This window comes from Eleginops maclovinus, chromosome 9 (genome assembly GCF_036324505.1).
Source record: "Eleginops maclovinus isolate JMC-PN-2008 ecotype Puerto Natales chromosome 9, JC_Emac_rtc_rv5, whole genome shotgun sequence".
Classification (NCBI taxonomy): Eukaryota; Metazoa; Chordata; class Actinopteri; order Perciformes; family Eleginopidae; genus Eleginops; species Eleginops maclovinus.
In genome coordinates this window covers 8,980,516-9,003,894 of record NC_086357.1, presented here as the reverse complement: position 1 = coordinate 9,003,894, position 23,379 = coordinate 8,980,516, and the positions used below count along the sequence as shown (strand labels likewise).

The following is a 23,379-nucleotide window of genomic DNA, read 5'->3' as shown; positions in this document are numbered from 1 at the left end:
CCACCCCCATGCTTCACAGTAGGTATGGTGTTCTTTGGATGCAACTCTGCATTCTTTCTCCTCCAAACACGACGACTTGAGTTTTTACCAAAAAGTTCTATTTTGGTTTCATCTGACCATATGACATTCTCCCAATCCTCTTCTGGATCATCCAAATGCCCTCTAGCAAACTTCAGACGGGCCTGGACATGTACTGGCTTAAGCAGGGGGACACGTCTGGAACTGCAGGATTAAGTCCCTGGCGGCGTAGTGTGTTACTGATGGTAGCCTCTGTTACTTTGGTCCCAGCTCTCTGCAAGTCATTCACTAGGTCCCCCCGTGTGGTTCTGGGATTTTTGCTCACCGTTCTTGTGATCATTTTGACCCCACGGGGTGAGATCTTGCGTGGAGCCCCAGATCGAGGGAGATTAGCAGTGGTCTTGTATGTCTTCCATTTTCTAATAATTGCTCCCACAGTTGATTTCTTCACACCAAGCTGCTTACCTATTGCAGATTCAGTTTTCCCAGCCTGGTGCAGGTCTACAATTTTGTCTCTGGTCTCCTTTGACAGCTCTTTGGTCTTCGCCATAGTGGAGTTTGGAGTATGACTGTTTGAGGTTTTGGACAGGTGTCTTTTATACTGGTAACGAGTTCAAAAAGGTGACATTAATACAGGTAACGAGTGGAGGACAGAGGAGCCTCTTAAAGAAGAAAGTACAGGTCTGTGAGAGCCAGAAATCTTGTTTGTTTGTAGGTGACCAAATACTTATTTTACCGAGGAATTTACCAATTAATTCATTAAAAATCCTACAATGTGATTTCCTGGATTTTTTTTTCTCATTCTGTCTCTCATAGTTAAGGTATACCTATGATAATACAGGCCTCTCTCATCTTTTTAAATGGGAGAACTTGCACAATTGGTGGCTGACTAAATACTTTTTTGCCCCACTGTATATATATATATATATAGATAGATATATATATAGATATAGATCTATATCTATATATAGAGAGATAGATATATAGATAGATAGATATCTCTGATGACAATTGTCTAAATCAGTTATAAAAACTAAATTCTATTGACCTCCACTGCATTTTTGTAGTTAGGAAAGTTTCAAAAGGCACACATCTATTTAAAGGGGCTCTTCTCTGCTAATTTTCAGGTTCATATTTGTATTTTGTGCCTCTACTGTGACATGTTTCTGTAACACTTCCAGGAAGGGGAAAACCCAACAAGCAGAATAGGACATCTAATTCTTGTCACTCAAAAACAAACTCATACGAATAAAAGCCTTTAAAGAAATGTTGACAAACAAAACTTAACAGAAAGGAACAAATTCTCTGTAAGTAAACATCCACTCCTCCACAATAAGTCCAAGTCAACAAGTTGTGCTTATCTGAAAACTTTAATTTATTATATAGCAAAAGTAGCTCTCTTGTGCGATTTGCCATCATCAAGAAGTCTGTAGCACTGTTCTGAGAACATTCATTGAGCTGGTAGTAACACCCTCCCTCCCCCTTCAGCATTTACTCAGCACTGCAGCACCACTCTGAACTCTGCACACTCCCAAAACACAAACCTGGAATATCAGCCTTTTGAAATGATCATCTTTTCTCTCAGAGAATATTAGTACGCTTCAGTGACTAAGTCACTTTAAAGTATTAAACTCCTAGGAGTTAGTTTAACAGTTTACTAACTCCCACAACTGTAAAGGCCAAGAGCCGCGACACACGGGGGAAATGTCTGCTACAACACAAAAACACAATGGTCCCTATCTCCAAGTACCATTTAACAAAGAATGAGTTTCCAATCAAAAGCATTTCAAAGTGCTTCTTCAAATTAAAGATATGGTAAAAAAAAAAATCAATTACATTGTGAAGATTTGATCAATGTTAAGAGTTATAAAAAATTGCATTGCGTTTCAAGGGGCATCGAGCTAACAGTAGAAAATGAAGTAGATAACAAAACACAGTCTGTGGTCCAGAAGCATGTTCAGGACGCTGAGGGTCTTTTGGAGGGAGCGGTGCGACTCAGAGTGGAAGCTAGAGCGGGGTGACGAAGTAGTCTGCAGGCTTCTGGTAGCTGTGTGCTGGCTGGCTGTGTGTCTGCATCTGCTGCTGCTGCTGCTGCTGCTGGATGATCTGCCGGACCTCCTCCTCCAGCTCTGGCGGGATGATGAGCTGGTCGTCAGGGTCCGGCTGGGCGGGAGCGTTGAAGTATCCCCCCTGCTTCCTGACGGGGGCGTCGCCCGCCTCCTCTATGAGGTCCTGGTTCCTCCCTTGGCAGGCCACGGAGCCGTTAGCACGAGCCCTGCGGCCCAGAGTCCCCGACTGAGCCTCCCCGCTGAGGCAGGGCGAGGAGGGAGGGACAGGGGAGGGGGACGGGGAGGGGAAGGGAAGAGGCGAAGGCGTGGCCACAGCAGGAGGGATTTTTGTGCTTGGTGTAGTGTGCGTTTGGGGGGCTGTGCTTCCGTGGCGGTGCAGGCAGTGGACGTCCGCTTCCACCTCCACGCGGCTGCCGTTGGAGAACACCCCGGCGATGGGCTCCTCGTCCTCGCTGTCCACCCCGTGGTCGGACAGAGCTCCGGAGAACTGCCTGTGGAAGCTGCCCCCTCCACAATGCGGCCGTCGAATGCCTGCCCGCCCTGGCAGGTTCAGGTGGGAGGGGAGGGGCTCTGCCTGAGGCGGGGGGTCCTCCGAGGATGCGGTGGACCCCACCTCGCTGCTCATCTCCGATGTGCTGAACTCGCTGCTAAGCTCGCTCACCGTCCCAGAGGAGGCGGGCGGCAGCGGGATGCCCCCGTCGCCGCCCACTGAGTAGGGGTGTGTGCTGGTGTGCGCCCCCAGGCCCGGGCTGGGTGGGGGCGGCGGGGGCTCGCAGAAACAGCAGCAGTCCTCCGTGATGCTGAGCTGCACCACCACAGCGCTGAGGCTGTCAGAGCAGCCGTAGCTCTGAGCCAGAGTCACCAGCTTCTTAGCGGCAGCCAGAGCGTCCGGGACATTCCGGACCGCCTCCACCGCCTCGCTGGGAGACAACATGTCCCATAATCCCCGGCTGCCCAGCAGGAAGAACTCGTCCTGCGGGGTGAGCGTAACCGTGGAGACGTGCGGTCTGGGTGTCACAGACGGGCACAGGAAGGAGTAACCCATGATCCTGGTGGAGTCAGTCACGCCACTCACTTTGTTGTCCTGCAGGAGGGGGGGGTGAAGGTCTGTTATCCAACCACTGTGACTGTGATGGTATTACTTTATCAATAAATAAATGAAGCAATAATTCATATTTGTAATATGCCTTTACCTCGGTGATGATGGCGTTGTGCTGCCGGACCCTCAGGTACTCGGGCTCCTCTTTGACGGTGTGTGTGTTGGAGAGTTGCATAGCTTTACCGTCGCGGCACAGAACAGCCTGGCACCGGCCCACGTTGGCGGCCTTCAAGGTGAAGCAGCCGCCGTGCTCGCCTGGAGCCACCGGGTCGTGTCTGATGTGACACAGAGCTGCCGAGCCCCCCATCCTCTGACCCGCTGTGCCCAGTTTCCTGCAGCAGAGCAACAAAGGAGCTCTTAGTGAGGAGTGTGTGTGATCTTTGTTACTGCTCACAAATGAGGAAGAGTCCAAATTTCTACTTCTGATCGAGGAAAAACTTGGTGCAACCAAAAGAGGAATTAAGTTGTACAATCGGGGCAAATATTGAACTATTTGTTTATTTATTAAATTAAGAAACAGGGACATTCCGCATTAATAGACAATTCTGTAAATGCATAAAAGGCTTGACATGTGCAGTCCCAGGAGAGATGTTGCTGAATCACCCCAAAAATATATAAATTCTATAAAATAAATGTAATAAAATCATTTTTTAAAATGCAACATAGAAGCTCACAATACAATAAATGCTAATAACATAACAAAAACGAGTCTAGAATTATAATAAAAAGTTAAATTGATATGTACAAACAAGGGAACACCTGTGATGAATCAGTCATTATAAGCTGTGTGTACCTTTGCATGGTGAGGAAAGTGTTGGTCATGTAGTCTTCCTGCCTCTGGCCCCTGTGCAGCTCCTCTGCTAGCACGTCTCCCATGGTGCACTGCAGCAGGTAAGGCACCTCCACGTTCTTGTCTCCATCAAACACTCCGTACAGAGCCTCACGTATCCCGCAGAAGCTGTCCAGGGCCAGAGCGGCCACACACAGCCTGAGAAGAAGAAGAAGAAGAAGAAGAAGAAGAAGAATAGGTTATTTATACAATTCTGCCACGAGATATAACTGTAAACTGAATTTACATATCATGAAGAACTATAGTCCTGACCAGATTCAGAATGCAGCCGCAAGAAAAATATGACTCTAGTCCTGGTTGCACTGCGGTGACTTTCATTTTAACTTAATTGTATCTCATTTAAACTTTAGGGATTCCGATCTCTTGTCTATTCTCTGATCTTCAAACTTTATATACTCCAGGGACAAGCATGATGTCCAAGGTTAAGACTAAAAATAATCTTATTGACAGTTTAATCCCAAAGATCTGCTGACCCTCAGTGTTTAAAGCTTTGCTGTCCACGGTAAAAAAACCAAAACACTTTTTAGCTGCAGCCCGATACAGCTGAGTAAGGGCTTTTCAACTATTTCTTTTAATGTTTTATTTCTTAATTAGAATTAAGCTTTATGCAGTTTTTTATGCCCGTTTCTTTATTGATTTTCTTACTATTGCTATTGAACTTCAGAGAATTCCGTAGGTATATTTAGAGAAACCTTTTTGTACACGGAGAGAAGAAAAAAAAAATAGGGAAAGGGGGGGGGGGGGGGACTGACTTGTTTTTGACTCCAGAGGCCTCTGTGTAGCCATGGCTCCAGACTGCAGGGGCCCCGTGGCGCTCGCTCACACGAGCTGAAGGAGATGGATCCACCCTGAAACATTTGATATTACTGCAGAGAGGAGGAAGGGGAAAGGGTCAGCCGGTCGCTTCAGAACGATTCAGTGACTTGTACATTATTTAGTTTATTATCAACACCACTGCAGGGTGTTGGAGGCTCATACTTAAGGAGCTCCAGGCTCTTGTGGTCCAGGTTGAGGCGAGGGTTGCCTGTGAGGTCCAGATCCTGAAGCTTCTGAGGAAGCGTCTCCGGCAGAGTCACCTCCGTCAGCTCGTTGCAGCTCAGGTCAACACACTGACAGAGCCAAACAGAGAGGGGTTACAGGAGAGAGTATTTAGGGGTACCTTGCTTTTCAGTGTCATGTCATTTTATTGCATTGATTTGGTTAGACCTAGTGATCTGTCTTATCCTTTTTTTAGGGGTTCTGCTCGGTATCAGTGTTTTTTCTAGAAAATATAGTACGAGGGTGCTAACGTCACTTCCAGCCAAAATACAAGCCCCCCCCCCAAGCTGCTGAGTCACATATTGCACCTCAAACCACAAATACATCCGAGGCACGGTTTCTTTACTTCCTCTACATAAAAAAAAGAACAGTTAAAGAAACAATCTGAGTCAGAAATCACAGTTTCAGTGTAAGCCTGCTGCCTGCCTCTCGTCCACCGGTAGACCCACATCCATCCACTATTAATTCAAAGCTCCGTAAAAATAAAGCGTTCTCTGCCGCCTGACACTCTATTTGAAAGGATTATCATATTTTTGACATCGCTTTAACATTTTACAGGGAAAATCAGCACTTTGATATGAGGGCGCACACCTAAAGTAAGAGGGCGCAGCACCCCTTTAACACGGTTTAGACAAAACCCTGAGTATCAACCAAAGCTAGCTGCATCCTAGTTTGGGTTAATTTCAGTTCATTTTTAATCTGATGGAATGTATGTGAAAGTTGTGGGTAAAAAAGTGAAATACATTATGTACTAGGGCTGGGTGACATATCTCAATATGTTTAGGCTATGATGCATTACACAACATGTATCTTGATATTTTGAAATCTTTTTTTTATTTTGAACAAATCTGACCCCTTGTGTTAAAAGGCTGGCGAGTGTGCACGATGTATACGTGAGTTTTTTATATCCGTTTTGTGCCATGGGAGAGCGTGTGGGGACAAAAACCCCTGAGCAAGTCTAATGCAGGCAGCTTAAAATATTACAAGATAATTTGTACTGTATTTTTGCTAACAGTCATTTTATACATCCTACGCAGATCTAGCCACGATACCTTCCATTATATTCCATATATCGCTACTCCTTTTATGTAAAGTATGTTTACATTCTCAAGCTCCAGAGGAACATCACAGCTAAAAGAGAGAAGAGAAACAGAGCCTATAATACCTTCATATATCAGACTAACCTTGATCTCAGGCAGCTGGAGAACCTCGGGGAATGCGTTGATGCAGTTGGAGTGGGCGGAGAGTGTGTGCATACGCTGACAGCTGAGGATGGTGGTAGGCACGGCCCTCAGTCTGTTGCCGCTCAGGTCCAGCTCCTCCAGCTGCTCCAAACGTGCCAGTTTACTGCAGGAGGAGGAGGTTCAGTTTCATCAGAGCACTAATGCACACTTCGTTTTTGGAAACCACATCCATCAAAGTCATCTTTCTTGTGACATAAACCTCATTCTGAAGCAAGGCTGTGATTATAACGTAATGTGAGATTCCTCTAGGATTAGGACAGTTCAGAAGCAAAGGAATGCGAGTTAATGTAAGCTTGTGTGTGTGTATACAAGCCTGCAATTAGGTGCAGGAGGTGGAGTAATGTTCTGCAACCTCACAGAGCCAGAGGGAGCTCCGGATCATACTTCTTAGAGCGACAGTGCGTTTCTTTTGTCCTACAATGCAGCACATTCTGCACTCATTACCTGGCAGTAAACGTCTGCAGCTGGTTGAAGGCGAGGTGAAGCACCCTGAGGTGGCCGTGTCCAGTCAGCAGGGGGACACACTTGTCCGACAGGGAGTTATTTGTCACATAGAGTTCTTCCAGGCTGCTGGAGCTGTCCTCTGATAGGCTGGCTGAAGGGAGGTTCTCCAGCTTATTGGCTGACACGTTTAGGTACCGCAAGCTGTGAAGAAATCCCAACAGAGAATACAAACTTTAACACAAGAGGAAATAGATAAATGTTGAAAACACAAAGATAAAAATAGAGATGGAAACAAATACAGATAGAAAAGAAGAGGAAGGATGTTGTGTGCACCTCTGTGCTTTGATGAACAGGTTGTGTGGGAGCTCCGTCAGATGGTTGTGTTGGAGGTCCAGGACCTCGAGCTGTGATCTCTCTAGTCTCTCAGCCAGCCGACACACTTGGTTCCAGCCTGCCAGCAGCTTTCTCAGGCTCCCACTGGACAGCAACCTACACACACACACACACGCGCTCAGTCTCTCTGTGTGCACTGTAAATCTGTGAAATCTTATTTACCCTGATGCTTTCTTTTGTATCAGATTTTCCACCGGGGGAAAAAGAAAAGGATAAACGCTGACATTGAGTTGGAACATTTATGCTTCTCACAGCCACTGTCAATACGTGTGAGCCACCCAGAAAAAAAACACCAAGATCTTATTGTCGGTGAAGGCAACAGTACACGTGTTTCATTGCTGCCAAAGACTGTAAAACAGACAAGAAACAAAACACTGCACTGGTGTAGGCATTTTGCTCCAGTTATCAACAAAACCCTTTGGAATAATATGTCTATTTAAAGAGTTTTAAGAGTTGCCAAAACTATTGATGAAGTATATCTGTATTTACAGGGTTGCCTCTTATAAAAATGTTGCCTATTATAACCATCACTGCTATTTATAGTATTTTGTTCCCTCAATGTTTTAGAATTTGTGTTATCTGAAGACTTGAAATAAAATGATGACATAAAAATGGATAATGGTGTGTGTGTGTGTGTGTGCTGCTCACTGTAGGGGCAGCTCTGTAACAAAGTTATGGTTGATGTCCAACACTTCCAGTCTGCTGCTCTCACACACCCAGGCAGGGACACATCCCAGCTTGTTCCTTAAAAAAAAAAAAAAATGAATACTGTCAGCACCCTACTTAGAACAAGCACATGGCCTTCTTTTCCACTCAGTAAATAGGGCAGTTAGGGTATTCATAGAGTCTTTACCAGGACAAATCCAGAATAGTCAGTTTCTCGGGCACCGGCTGCACCTCCAGGAGCTTCAGCTCTGCAAACACAATATGCAAAAATCCTTAGTAGCAACAAAGGTTGTCAAGCACAAATCTATCACATTAACAAGTTTGATCCCAACTTCCTCCCATCATTCCAGCGCACATTTGTACCATGAACAACATTGTAATATTGACCTAATCAATGTTAGTACCGTTGTGTGCAGCGTGCAGGCTCTTGAGGGCGTGGCCACTGACTCTGAGGAGGGAGAGAGAGTTCCTGTCACAGCGGAGGAGCTCCAGCCTGCAGATAGGCCTGACATCCAGCTCCTGGAGCCCGGTGTCCCTCAGGTCCAGCTGCAGGATGTGTACCAGCTGCTCTGAGTCTCCCAGTGTCACCCTTTGAAGCCGGTTCAGCCTTTAAGAACATGGACATAAGGAAAAAAATGAAGTGGAGATTAGGTCACTATTTTAGGGTTTGAACACCTTCTTGAGTATCACATTCTAGGACTTTCCAGGTCGAAATCTCTAAATTTAAGGACCAAACACAGTACGATTTAAGACAGGATCAAGGTGATGGCGCTAAGTTGTATTGATTCGCTGCAGGCTGTGCTGCTCGCCACTTGGATGTTCTTCGTTTTTGGTAAGACACAGGTTATAGATTTGACCTTTGCAGGTATAGCTAAAGGTTTGCTCAATGTTGATTTCCCGCCAGCTTGCCAGTTTACCCTGCATTATTCAATCACTCCAGAAGGCAGCGCTTGAAACAATGTGGGAGACATACACACAATAAGTGTTATTTTAGCAAAATAAAGTTAACCTACCTAAAAGAACCAACATTTTTATTCACGCTCAAAATGTGTCATTTCAGGAACTTTCAATAACCCAATTTGTATTCATGTCTATTTTAAAATACTTTAGTTGTTTTTTTAAATCACTACGATTCCAAGTGTCATTTTACTAATCAATTCAATTTCAACCCATGAACCCTAAGTTAAACCCTGGTTATGGCTGCTAAGTTGAACTTTAATTACTTGATGCTGAGATTCCACAGGACAAAAAGTCCAAAACCGGCGGGGGTGAAGGAATACAGGGCAGACTGTTCCTGCAGCATCTTGGGAAGTGTTGGATTTCAGACGAGCTTTTGTTCCAGTGTTACGACTAATAATGCCTGTGAGTTTACCTGAGGTCTACGTGGCGAGCAGGCAGCCACTGCAGCCCCGCCATATCCAGGACAGAGAGCTGGTTCCCTGCCAGGCAGAGCCTCTCCAGGCCTCTGAGCTTCTCCAGGACGGGGGGGGCGCAGCTGAAGCAGTTGAAGGACAAGCCGAGGTAGGTCAGGCCCTCCAGAGAGCCCACCTCTGCGGGCAGGGAGCTCAGGAAGTTACCGTCCAGGAGAAGCGTCTGCAGGCTGGACACAACAACAAGAGGGGAGGGGAGGTGGGGGGTTTTGCAGCTCAGTAATGATGCACCTCAAAATGTTTTTCCATCGTTAACTGAATATATGTTTTTAAAAAGCGTTCTTTCCTACGGTCTACAGCAGTAAAAGGCAGCGTTCACATTATTGCAGCAAGAATAATGACCAAGAAACATCATATATGATAGAAAGACACTGACCTAAAACTGTTTACTGCCGCATGAATACTTTTACTTTACTTTACTAAATAAAGAAGTAAAATACAGGTTTATTTCTTAAGTAGGGTATTCCCTCACTGGTTAATTACTACATTTATTAAAGGTATAGGAATACACTGAACACAACTAAGACTTATTTAAATGTTCTTTTTATTACATTTAAATGTCCTATATATTTTCCAAGACAGACAAGTCCTGTTGCACAAACCAAAAAACAACAACCACAGAAATAGGGTTGGGGAAGGATTACAGGGTTAACCGTCTCCATGCATGGGTTTCTATTTAACACGTGTTGTAACCGTAGGCATGGTGGTGCATCAGTACATGTTTACTCCAAAACATAAATATACTCTTATTAAATTAGCATTATTTATTTGTATAGTTTTTATATATCTTAAAAACCCACTCTAATAATAAAGCTTTATTTATATAGCAAGTTAAAACATATAAAACCTTTAAAATAAATAAAACAATATAAAATTGTTTACTAAAAAGTAAATACTATATACTTAAAACTCAATTTTAAGAAGGAGGGTGTTGCTAACAAAAAAATAATTTTAAAAGACGTGTCTTTAGCTGTTTTTTAAAACTCTTAAAATGCTCCCAAATATTGGCGGTTGTAAAGGGGACCTGTCTGAAAATGCTGCTGTAAACAATGACTAAGCGCCTGACCCTAAATACCCTTTATTGCAAGGACAGCAGCAGCATGACTCTGCATTTTGAATCACCTGCAGAAAAAAAAACTCTGTCAGGACAGAAGTCTGGTACACAGCCAGTCGCTCACTTAATTCAGAGAGGGATTTAATCTGCGCTGATGGAACCACAAAGGCAGCGCCTCCTGTCAGAACAGTAGAGGTCAGGGAGGATACTCTCTGCTCTCAGGGAAAATACCTGGCAAATGATCAGGGTCATTATCAGCGCTGTTATTGTTAAGAGCTGCAGCCCAGAGGTCGTTGTGTGTTTCTTACTTGTGCATGGTTCCTACTTCCACGGGTAGAGACGAGAGACGGTTTCCAGACAAGTTCAGCTCCGTGAGCGAGGTGATGTCACACAAGGACAGGGGAAAGTCTGACAGAGCGTTATTTGACAGACTGAGGCTCCTCAGTTTACAAAACCTAGAGAGAGTAAAGGACAAAAAAGGAGAGCAGGAAGTGCGTGGAGACAGGAAGAAAAGGGAGAAAAATATGAATAAGACTTGCTCTGAATTGAGGCTCTAACAAAAACAAAACATTGTGAGATCTTACATAACACCCTTCTCGAGGAAAATGACAACAGGAAGCATGCCCAAGGTCTCAAGGATAAGCACTTGCAGAACACATACTATTTAAAGCTAAATGTTTACAAGACTGAAATATTCCACCCTAACAATGCAGCATGACTATCAAGTAGATGTGTGTGTGTGTGTGTGTGTGTGCGTGCGTGTGTGTGTGTTTTTCCTGGCTTTCATTGCCTAACTTAATCCAGTTTACAGAGGGGACGGGGTGATAGACCTACATCCTTCCGAGCCCCTATTCATTGTAATCTATGTAATGCTAATCTAATCTTCTTTGATTTGGCTACAAAAGAGCACATATTAAATATATGTAGAGTAAAAATTTGATCAGAAGCTGGACTTTTTAATTGAGAAATACAAAACTTAAAGGTCCCCTATTATGCAAAATGCACTTTTGATGTCTTTTATACATGAATGTGTCCCCGGTGTGTAAGGAGACTCACAAACTGTAAGAAAATACAACCCTCTCTCTTTTCCTCCTTACCCACATCTCTAAAAACGGGGGTACAAACGAGCTAATCCAAATTTACTTGACGTCATAACGGAAATGTGGGCTGGCTTTACATTGAACTCCTGGCAGTGTCCCACATGACACGTCCCAACCTATCGTCCGCAATATACAGTTGCGAGCTGAATCCCCTCCGCAGCACCTCTGTGTCTCTGTGCAGGATGTCTGCAGGAGGGACTTAGAGTTGTTGTTTATATATTACATATAATGTCACTGTTCTAGTGGTAAACACTGAGAAGTGTTTCAGAAAGGATGCTTGATGTGGTTTGGAACATAATATAGGGTTTAATCATGGCAGCATTTACCTTAGTATCTCCGTTAGAAACTTCTCTTTACAGATAGAGAGCTGCAAACACTGCAAAAGGGCGGGGCCAGCTTCAGCTCAGCTCAAATTTAAAGCTACAGTCACAGAATCAGCACTTCAGGAACAGGGCTGAAATAGAGGGGTATGATGCATGGCTACAATGGTGATCTGTTTGGTATTTTGAGCAAAACACTTCACAGATATGTTTTGTATAGATATTGCCCTACAATATATTGTTCAAATATAGCAAAATAGGAGACCTTTAAATGTATCTGAAACCAACAGGATTTACAGTCCTTTAATAAAGTCAGAGACTGTATGAGGCGGACACAATGAAATTCACGTAGCTCTCCAGTGATTTAGCTAGAAAGCTGTTAAGTCAGGATAATGCCACAATCAGGATTTAGGATAAATCTGCCATATGCTTTTTAAGTCAAAACATAACATCTCTTGCTGCCATAGAGTGGGGATCAATGTGCAGAAACATCCAGACTTCCTCTTTAAATGACAATTCTGTTTTCCTTCTTGTCGACAAACACAATGAATAGACCAAAACCAACAATAAACTGATCCTACAAACACCTACAAATCCTGCATAATCTGGCCAACTGCCAGGAATACTCACGGCCAAATGAATGTAATACAAAGCATTTATTAAAGACTATTAATCTTCAGTAGGAAACAATGGCACTTTGGACCGAGGGCTATAGAGATGTCAGTACATATGCTTGAAAAATAACATACCAGAATATTTAAATGTTTACTTGAGTATTTTTGATAGGGCACACTTCCTGTTGCACTTAAGTTAAGTCTTTCCTGTAATGTGTTATTTAGGTTTTTGTGTAAATGGTCTGCAAAAGCTAAAATCCAAAAGTTTCTCTCTCACACAATCCCCCTCGCCTGAAACGCCCCCATTATAGTTCTTTGTTTACTTTCATATCATAGTGAGATTAATATGTAACACTTGCACTCATTGTACGTGATAGGCTAAGGGGCGGGACATATCTAAGCGGTTGAAAAATCATAACCAATGGCCAGCTAACCAATCAGAGCTCTGGTTTCAGACAGGGAGTGAAAAGAGGTGCAGCAGCTACGGCAGTATGGGAAAAATAAAGACCTTTAGGAAAATGAAAGCATGTAAACGTGGATGGAGGAGGAAAATAAAATGATGAAACCTGAAAATTAGCATGATAGGTCCCCTTTAAGGAATTGAATATCTGTAATGATTTTGCTACATAGGATTGTGACCTTTGAGTCCAATGTAACATGCCCTGTGTCCCAGAGATCAGATGTAAACTCTCCAAGGTTGGCTTTCCTTTAACAATCCAAAACCCGCTCACACACGTAATCTGTAATTTGATATAAACTGCTTTCTCTTGAAACCATATGTTATATTACCAAAACAGTAAAAATAAATTAAAAAAGAGGGACATTCCACATCCAACAGAGAGCTTTTTGTGTATGGGCTCCTCCTGTTGACACAGTGGAGTGTGTTGCTGACAAGAACTCACGTGCTCAGAGCTGGAACACCTTTGTGGAGCGACATGAAGTTGTTTTTGAGATTGAGGTGTGTGAGGTCCTGGCTGTAAAAGAGCTGAGCGGGCAGCTCTTCCAGGCTGCAGCACGACAGGTCGACTGAGTTCACCCTCTGGGATGCAATCTGACAAAAAAAAAAAGGAAGGGCGGGGCCGCATGATGAGCAACTTGGATGGCCAGAGGAGGCAGTGAAGATTTGTAGAATCTTGCCATTATCGTCATGATAAAAATTGAATGTTATGGAAGTAGAAAGGGTAACTGTGGACATATAGCAACACTTAAAGTACCTTTGAGGCGGTCCTGTGCCAGCGGAGGTGCTCTGTGTACGAGTCGTAGCTGATGTAGTAGGTCTGGCTCTGGGGACCAGCCGAGCTGAAAGCCAGACAGTGGCTGTGTCTCTTTACCTCTTCCACCTGGAGCACAAGACATGTTTTCATTGCTTGCATCATTTATTTTAAGATATTTGGCACACAAATATAAGTTTGTATCCCTCAGGCAAAGGGCTTATAGGGCAAATTGGTTGATTTTGAATTCTGGTATAATCTAGATACAAACACATTTTAATTATTCATGTGTTTTTGTATTTATCAATGGAGCCAGGCTAGCGATTTACCCATTTCCAGTGTTTATGATTAGCTAATCGTTACGTACCTCTATCTTGATATTTATCAAAAGGACTTCACAGAATACATAATATACTGCTCTGGAAAAAATTAAGAGACCACTCCAAATGTTTCTTAAATCTTTATCTCTACATGTATGGCAGCCATTCCAGTGTCTGTTGAATTCCAACACGGAAAAATGGTTAGAAATTTATAGAATACAATAAAAAAAAAACCTGTAAGTAATAAAACAAGAGAAAATTATAATGCTGAGGTGGTCACTTAATTTTTTCTGGGGCTGTATATGCTATGCTATATAACAATAAAAGTGAGTTAAGCATCAGCCCAAATCTCAGTGACAACCACTAGTTGCCAACCCCTGAGCTCCAAAAAAATAGTATTTAGTACCGCTGGTCTTAATCGCAGAAAGGAATGCTGTCCCTCTATGGTTGATAAATGTCTTTATACAGAATGACATGCCAAAGCACTTGAGGAAGTACCTTTCCTCCGATGAGGGGGAGGATGTGCATCTTGCCGGTGTGGGCGTGTTTCACAGAGGAGACGATGAGGCAGGTCCCGCTCAGTGTGACCTGCCGCTTGGACCAGCGGTTCACCGGCAGCGCCAGCTTCCCTTTGCGCACGTTGAACACCCCCGAAAGCTGCACGCGCTCAGAGCCGCCCACACTGCGAGGCTTGCCTGCATGGAGAGAAAGAAGCTTGTTTATATGCGAATGAATGAGGTTACTGATGATCATGAGTGCATTGATCAGTAAACATACTGATCATCTGTTTTCATAATGGCCTTTTTTGCACAAAAGAACATGCTATTTTTAGCTGAATGGCATTTTGTGAATCAACTCTCTCACACTGGGTCCAGCGGGTGAGAGCTCTGTGGTTATGTAAGTGAATTGTCTCTAATAGCCTGTGGGCTGGGAGAGTGAGCAGTCACTCAGCCGTGATTTGTCGGGTTAACCCCTAGCTGACACACAGCAGCCGCAGTTCAGTTACAGTAGCGGGGGGAAGCAGATGATTGTCTAGAAGCAGGTGTGGGGCTCCCCTTCTTTAATGCTGTTTGAATAGAGTGAACCAACTATAACCTGACAGTAGAGTTCTCTGGCTCGTTGAAAGAACTCACATCAGATTACCTTGTTACGTGATGTCTTTTAAAACCGGCACCTTGATCCTAACTGTTGCCTCCCCCGGGGATGGAGACTAAATGTCACTCAGCTTTCACTGCGAATAACAAACCCAACCGTAAAACTTATTTGGTTCCAAATAAGAGTTGTTGTTTAGTTCTTATTCTTCATATATCATGATAACCAACCTTACTTTCGAAGTTTGGGGTGGACCTAAACCCCGCCTATCCTTTTTAAAATTTCTTTATAAAAATTGTGTTAACCAAACTTTCAAAATTTTACACCAAACCAAAAAGTTAGAAAAAGGGGGAAACTTGCAAGCTATGAACAACTGCACCTGTTCAGTACTCCTGCAACAAAGTCATGATTCATTCGTATTAATAAATAATCTGCTGATAATAATGTTAATTATTAGATTAATCTGTCATTATAAAACGCTAGAAAATTGTGAGTTTATTATGCTGATTTTACGTGATCAACAGTGCTAAAACAAAATATATCAAATGTACTACTTTAACTAACATTTGAGCAAATGTGGAGCATTTTTGCATAAAACATTACTAAGAACAAATGTATCGTTTCAACTCTAATTGTTTAAAATATTTTAGCTCGACTGCCATCCATATTTTCAGAGTTTTTGTAGCCATTACCTTTAGCTCTAACATTAACAAGTTGATGTCAGTAAATATATATAAAGATGTGAAGAAAGCTACTTTAGGAGGACAAAACACGATGATGAACTAAGGTCTGCTGGTTTATGATGCATATTTAGACAAAGCCTAAGTGTGTATTTTCTACACAGTCAGTGACGTTGCCTCAGTGATGGAGGAGATCAGCGGGGATTCACACCCCGTTTTAAACTAAACAATAATGTGGAATGTGTATTGTGCGGGTCCACCCTTCCCTGGGCGGAGCAGGCGAGACATAGTGTGTTAATATACACACATATACATGCCCTTTCCTTCCGTCTACTTCTCTGACTGGGGAACATCCTGTTTCTCATCAAGCAGCCAATAGCCATTTCGTGTTTGCGCTACAACTTTTGTTGCATCTTGTCCCTAAGGGAAAAGACCAATCCCATTCATGTTTCTTATTCACAACGGCTAAAAGAGTGTATTTTATATTCCAGCTTAATTTAAAGCAGCATCTTACTTGTTAAACCACAGCCTGACGGTGTAGGGGCTGTGATGTTCACACCATAAAGACAAAATAAGAAGCCTGCATGTTTTAAGCGAGTTTTGAGCACAAGTCGCTTATCAGATATGTTTGTTAGATGCAGATTTAACCTTGGGGGAAACGCAGTGCCCTCCTGGGTACTGCGGATCTGAGCTGAAGAGGAGCCTGCTGCTGCAATTGTCTCAGAGAGATCCGAAACACTGAGGAGGTGAAATCTGAGTTCCACTAAGGTCACTTTTCTCTTAGTGTCAGCACAGTGTGAGTGTGTGTGTGTGGTAAGGTGTGTGTGTGTGTGGTAGAGCGAGAAAGAGAATACTCGGTAGTGTACATTGAGAGGGATAGTGCTGAGTCAATCACCCGAAACTCTGCACATCAATATTAACAAACAAATCAAACTTTACACAGGACAGGACATCATGTAGCAAAAATGTTTCCTGTGAATTAATAGGTTTCACTTGACTAGGGCAGGGCAACGTGAGGAAAATCATCACAATATTTCTGACCAAATACCACAATATCCACATCGGGAACATTTTGTAGGGTTGGCCATTGCTTGTGAGAATTTACACACAGAGAATTCTGATAAATAATTATTAGTGTGGATTTCATGGAAATTAGAAAATGAAGTCACTCAACAGCTTTGAAACCAGGAAATGACACTTTTATGATATAAGAATACCCAACATATAACATGTTTACTCTCAAATCCCAATGACGATAATATATCAATATATATTTTCCAAACTTAGGTTGTGAGTGAAGTTGCTGTGTTTTGAAATGGCCCAAAAGCCAAAAAGTTTGGAATTTGTGTTAACTTTTTTCCAATATACAGTGGGGCAAAAAAGTATTTAGTCAGCCACCAATTGTGCAAGTTCTCCCATTTAAAAATATGAGAGAGGCCTGTAGTTTTTATCATAGGTATACCTCAACTATGAGAGACAAAATGAGAAAAAAAATCCAGAAAATCACATTGTAGGATTTTTAATGAATTTATTTTCCAATGATTGTGGAAAATAAGTATTTGGTCAATAACAAAAGTTCATCTCAATACTTTGTTATATACCCTTTGTTGGCAATGACAGAGGTCAAACGTTTTCTGTAAGTCTTCACAAGGTTTCCACACACTGTTGCTGGTATTTTGGCCCATTCCTCCATGCAGATCTCCTCTAAAGCAGTGATGTTTTGGGGCTGTCGCTGGGCAACACGGACTTTCAACTCCCTCCAAAGATTTTCTATGGGGTTGAGATCTGGAGACTGGCTAGGCCACTCCAGGACCTTGAAATGCTTCTTACGAAGCCACTCCTTCGTTGCCCTGGCGGTGTGTTTGGGATCATTGTCATGCTGAAAGACCCAGCCACGCTTCATCTTCAGTGCCCTTGCTGATGGAAGGAGGTTTTCACTCAAAATCTCACGATACATGGCCCCATTCATTCTTTCCTTTACACGGATCAGTCGTCCTGGTCCCTTTGCAGAAAAACAGCCCCAAAGCATGATGTTTCCACCCCCATGCTTCACAGTAGGTATGGTGTTCTTTGGATGCAACTCTGCATTCTTTCTCCTCCAAACACGACGAGTTGAGTTTTTACCAAAAAGTTCTATTTTGGTTTCATCTGACCATATGACATTCTCCCAATCCTCTTCTGGATCATCCAAATGCCCTCTAGCAAACTTCAGACGGGCCTGGACATGTACTGGCTTAAGCAGGGGGACACGTCTGGAACTGCAGGATTTAAGTCCCTGGCGGCGTAGTGTGTTACTGATGGTAGCCTCTGTTACTTTGGTCCCAGCTCTCTGCAGGTCATTCACTAGGTCCCCCCGTGTGGTTCTGGCATTTTTGCTCACCGTTCTTGTGATCATTTTGACCCCACGGGGTGAGATCTTGCGTGGAGCCCCAGATCGAGGGAGATTAGCAGTGGTCTTGTATGTCTTCCATTCTCTAATAATTGCTCCCACAGTTGATTTCTTCACACCAAGCTGCTTACCTATTGCAGATTCAGTTTTCCCAGCCTGGTGCAGGTCTACAATTGTGTCTCTGGTCTCCTTTGACAGCTCTTTGGTCTTGGCCATAGTGGAGTTTGGAGTATGACTGTTTGAGGTTGTGGACAGGTGTCTTTTATACTGATAACGAGTTAAAAAATGTGCCATTAATACAGGTAACGAGTGAAGGACAGAGGAGCCTCTTAAAGAAGAAGTTACAGGTCTGTGAGAGCCAGAAATCTTGCTTGTTTGTAGGTGACCAAATACTTATTTTACTGAGGAATTTACCAATTAATTCATTAAAAATCCTACAATGTGATTTTCTGGATTTCTTTTTCTCATTTTGTCTCTCATAGTTGAGGTATACCTATGATAAAAATTACAGGCCTCTCTCATCTTTTTAAATAGGAGAACTTGCACAATTGGTGGCTGACTAAATACTTTTTTGCCCCACTGTAACTTGAAATTCCTCCTTTCAGCACCATTATGAAAGGCACTTCCTATCGTACCACCACCCCTCCAACGTCCCCGTCACGGCAGAATCACTTCCACTTCCCTGTCATGCCATCCTTCACGGCTCGTTTCACGGCTGTGTGTTCGTCTGCAATGGCTGGAAGGGCCCCTGCTTTCAGCGGCCTCACTCTACGTCATGCTTTGTTCCTCTGTCATGTTACTGTCACTGTGGGAGCCAAGGGAAGGGGGGGTGTAGGGCAAAGCAGGGGAATTTACTCAGCCCCCCGTGTAAAAAATACAGGATAAAGGGAAAGCTTGTTTTGTACTGTGTCTTGAGTATACCTCACGGTATGTGTAGTAAAAGTATCTTTCTGTGTGCTGCTTGTGTACAAATAAATGTAACAAAGGAAGAGGTGTTCTTGAATGCTCAGGACAGAGACTAAAGAGGGACTTTAAACAGGATTTAGACAGCAAGATAAAAAGAGTATATTCATTTTAGTAAACACATATTTGGAGGCTTTTCGTCCAACATCGCACCGCGCCTCTTTATCCCCACCGTCTTAACTGCTGTTGTAGGAAACAAGGTCAAAAACAAAATCCAGTTGTGCTAATCCCATAAGAGATCATGGCTGTTTTCCATCCTCTTACCCGGCTTGTCAGCAAAACAGGATCTTTACTAAAAACAACAACACCACCAGAAGAAGAGAAACAAAAACCAGAAAGCCTCATGATCGCAGGGCCCAAAGAGCACACCTGTTACCTCCAGATGTGTCTCCCAGAGGGGGTGGGTGGGTTTGCAGGCAAAACACTGCGTATTGTCAAGCCCCGGACAATTGAATACACTTGTTTAACAGTCTGACTGACCAAACACAATGACAGCGCTCACGGTACACGGAGAATGGACGGACAATGAATGAGCAGAGACAAGCCGAGCACAACTAAAGTGGCATGGGGTAACAAGCAGCGAGTGGCTCAGCGGCTCAGTGTAATTGGAAAAGAATGCTACAAAATAAAGTGCAAGCCGTCTCATCAACATACATAACGTATAGGGCTGGAAAATATACTGATATCAAGATATGACACTTAAAGTAGTCTTAGATTAAAATATGATCTTTTGTAATTTTCTGTTTTTTCCACTTAGTAATAATATATATAAACCCTGATGCCTATTTATTTAAACATATCATTAAAGGGTGAAATTGTTTGCGAAATCACAGATTTTAGAACCTACAATTTCAGCTAAATGTCAATATTGAGGTAAAAAATATCATTATATTTGATGAGGCCCAAGTATATGCCCTGCAGATCTCTCTTTGGGGGTAATCCAACAGTGTAACATGTTTCAAATGTTTACATTACTCACCAAAGTAGAAGCGAATCAGGCAGCCGATTTCTGGATTCATGCTCTCCCCTTGCACCCTCCATGCGTCCTCAAACCCCAGATTAGTGAGGTACTCATTTAATATCTGAAGAGGCTTCTCTTCGTCCTCGAGCCTCCGCACAGCTCCACCATGCAGCTGGACGAAGAGAGCCGGGGTCGGGGTAGTATTGATGGGCTCGGGCCACACTCTGCTCCCCCCTGGGACCTCCGGGTCAGGCTGGGCAGATGCTTGGCTGGACAGCGGCCGATTCTGAGAGCTGCTGGGACATTTAGATGGGGCTTTGATTAATTTGGGGGTATCTATATCACCACCACCTCCAGCTGGGGGGTCATCTAGTGTGGTTGTCATTGGGTTGGAAGCACTACAGGGGTCTGTGGTGGGCAGGTCCTCTTGCTGGTCTGCAGCAGAGTTACCAGCTGAATGTGTTGGAGACGAGGTGAGGTCTACTTCATCTGAGGAGCTCTCAAACGGGTCAAGTCCCTCTGTGGCACTGTCTCCTGTGGGGCTCAACACCGAAGAGTCTGTCCCCAAACCCAGCCCGTCACTGAGCGAGTCGCGGTGCTCTGTGCTTCTGGGTCCACCTGGGCTGAAGTCCTCACAGGTGCTGCTTTCCATATCTGATCCAGAGTAGACTCCATAACAGTCTCCCACGCTCAGGCTCAAATCCATCCCAATGTCATTTAGGTAGACCTCAGATGAAGAGTTACTGGCTGTTTTTTCATCCAACAAGTTAGAGGACAGTTTAGCATCAGGATAATACTGTGGTTTGAGTTCATTCTCCCCCCTGTTGAGGTTGTTGACATCGATTGCATCCGTGTGTCCATTACTAGCTTTGCAATTATCATTCAAGTCAACTAAAGCAGCAGTTTTAAAGTTAATTCTCAACACAGCCCCAGCTTTGCTCCCTTCCAGCTTACTGGCTAATTCTGCAGCAGTGGTGTCCACAGTGCAGAGCACCGGCCGCGGGTAGGAGGGCGTGAGCCAGTCGTGGACGTGAATGCACCCTCTCCGGAGGTCCGACCTCACCCATGTCTTATCCGAGGCCTGGAGCTGCTTTGACTGTTTCTGCCGAAGAAAAGTCTTCCTATCTAGGCTTAGTGTGCTCAGGGGCGAGACTGAGGGAGCGGGACTCACCGCCTCCGCAGAGGACACCCCGGGAGAGGTGTTGGTCGGCGGAGCCCCCAGCGACAGGTTCCGCTTGTGTCTCTGCCGCCTCCTGCTCAGCAAAGAGTTGACAGAAGTGGTGCTGTTGGCTGATGTCAGGCTGTAAATGTTGGCTGTTTTCACAATCGGTATGTTCATATTTTTGGCCGCACCACCGATAGCGTTGGCAACTTGGTTTTGATATATACCATTCCTTATTGCAATCTGGAGAAGGGAGGTGGCTGCCAGCCCCTTCCCGAAGAGTTTTGCTTCTGCGCCCCCGCCGTCACTATCCTCCCCGATTGAGTGTCTCTTTCCCGGTGTTAATCCACTCGGCTTCACGGAATGACTGTCACTGTTAGAGTCGTGTACCCCCTGTAGTGTTGACGGAGTTGAAAGCGTCCCACACTCGTTTTCCTTCACACTTTCCATCATGTTAGCTAGCAACGGCGACGCCAGTTGGTTAGCAAGAACAGCCTGCAGGTGACTGCTAGCCTCCGTTAGCTCACAGCCGTTAGCGCGCTCTAGTTACGGGCTTGTTTCTCCTGGCAAATGTGTGAACAGATCCACGTTAGCTTAGCATGCTAAAGTACTGCGAGGTCCTGCTACATCATCCCATTTCGTAACATGCCCGTTAGCTCTCCTGGAGGAGCTAACAGGCTGGTAGAGTTGAGGAAAACGCCTTTTCTAGTTTGTCGCCATGGAAGCTTGGCGAGTAGGCGCGACTGCATCGAACTGTACAGACAGATGAGGTGACGGTCAACCGTACACGGTGGACAGGGCGGGGTCTCATTGGATATGAATTATGACAGCTTCATGTGCCTCGGAATGCTCGGAATTTGTAGACTTAGTTGTCGGACCTACGCCTTTTCCAACGTGGTTGGAGGGAAACACTGGGAATGGGCAGTTGTTCAATTATCTGAGGTGGAGCAATCTTTGAATTTCAACTTATGATTTTTCTCTCCATTCATTTAAAGTGTGTTGGATTTATAAACAAGACTTTTGTTTTGACAACCAATAACCTTTGTATTTTATGAAAGAATCGCTATTATTAAACTAGGCCTTAAAATGACTTTATAAGGAAAGGAGCGCACGTCTTCACGTTTGATAAGCTGTAAATAGGAAAAGTTATTACATATTAAGTGAATAATCAAGTATCAAAATGATCAATTTATGATTCCTGTAATTCGACATTACATTTTAAAACCTCTTCATACATTGTGAATGCAAACATCCTGATTTCGTACAGTGAACAGTAACTAATGCTATCAAATAGGTAGGAATGTGGAAAATCTACTTTTGATCCAATAAATATAACAAAAGAAAATGCCACAAAATCCTCGTAGCGTAAGCCCTTAAATTATATCGTTCAAACACAGGAGTTACGAAGTACGAGCTTGAACGAGCCAGTGAATGCAACACAAAGTACTGCATGGTTTAAGGGAACAAGGAATATCTGCAACTAGTCTTCTGGCGCCATCTAGTGTGATATATGCCAAATCACCATGTCGACCTGTAATAGTATTAACGTGTTATTTTTGTTGGAAAAATGTATTCAGATCCTTTACTTGTTATACAAATACAGTAGAACCAGAAAATACTACGCTATCGGAAGTTAAAATATCAGTGCTACATTAATATGTATTAATCATTTATCATGAGTGATGTAAAACTTTGTAAAACACACTTTCATATTGTAGAGGGCCAAAGTAAAGCACATTTATACTGTAGTTGAATCCATAATAAAGCCTTATATTTACCCCCTTTCTATGTAAAATGTAAATCCAGATATTTGCACATTTCCCATGCAGTTCGATTGAAGTATAAAGTTGCAAAATATCACAACACTTAAGTATGTAAAATTTTAATTGAGAATAGAGTCCTTAGTTACATTCCAGAGCTGTTAGTAAGCACCATAATGTAATAAACCATGTTTATGATTCCAAGTAGTTCTTCCTTATCAGATGAGGAACTGAGTGTCTTTGAAATTTAAAAGTTGACCAAATGTTTGTGTTTGTAGGCTTAATCAGCTACGGTATGTCCTAAAGAGTGTTTTTAATAGAGTTTTCAGGACGTTAAAACTTTCTCAGTCTTTTTCACTTTCACATGCACACCATAATACATGTGCTGTCACATTGCAGTCCAACAGAGGGCAAAGTGCACGCTGCAGTGTGACTGTATGGTTTATCATGCTTTCTTTCTTCCTCCCTCCCCCGTGTCAAGTCTCCACCTTGTTTTCTACAC

General features: G+C 43.5%; 1 protein-coding gene across 1 annotated transcript; it reads right to left on the bottom strand.

Moving 5' to 3' along the window:
* Nucleotides 1-1,369: 1,369 nt before the first annotated feature.
* Nucleotides 1,370-21,896, bottom strand: LOC134870118 (PH domain leucine-rich repeat-containing protein phosphatase 1-like). Its single transcript, XM_063892145.1, has 17 exons — nt 19,974-21,896; nt 14,369-14,565; nt 13,554-13,679; nt 13,242-13,390; nt 10,614-10,760; nt 9,194-9,421; nt 8,226-8,428; nt 8,009-8,069; nt 7,804-7,899; nt 7,096-7,251; nt 6,763-6,963; nt 6,259-6,421; nt 5,015-5,145; nt 4,789-4,902; nt 3,980-4,174; nt 3,281-3,518; nt 1,370-3,171 (listed from the first exon to the last, which is right to left on the bottom strand). Exons 1-17 carry the CDS (start codon nt 21,568-21,570, stop codon nt 2,026-2,028), a joined length of 5,148 nt encoding a protein of 1,715 aa, XP_063748215.1. The 5' UTR covers nt 21,571-21,896; the 3' UTR covers nt 1,370-2,025.
* Between the last annotated feature and the right edge of the window lie 1,483 nt (nt 21,897-23,379).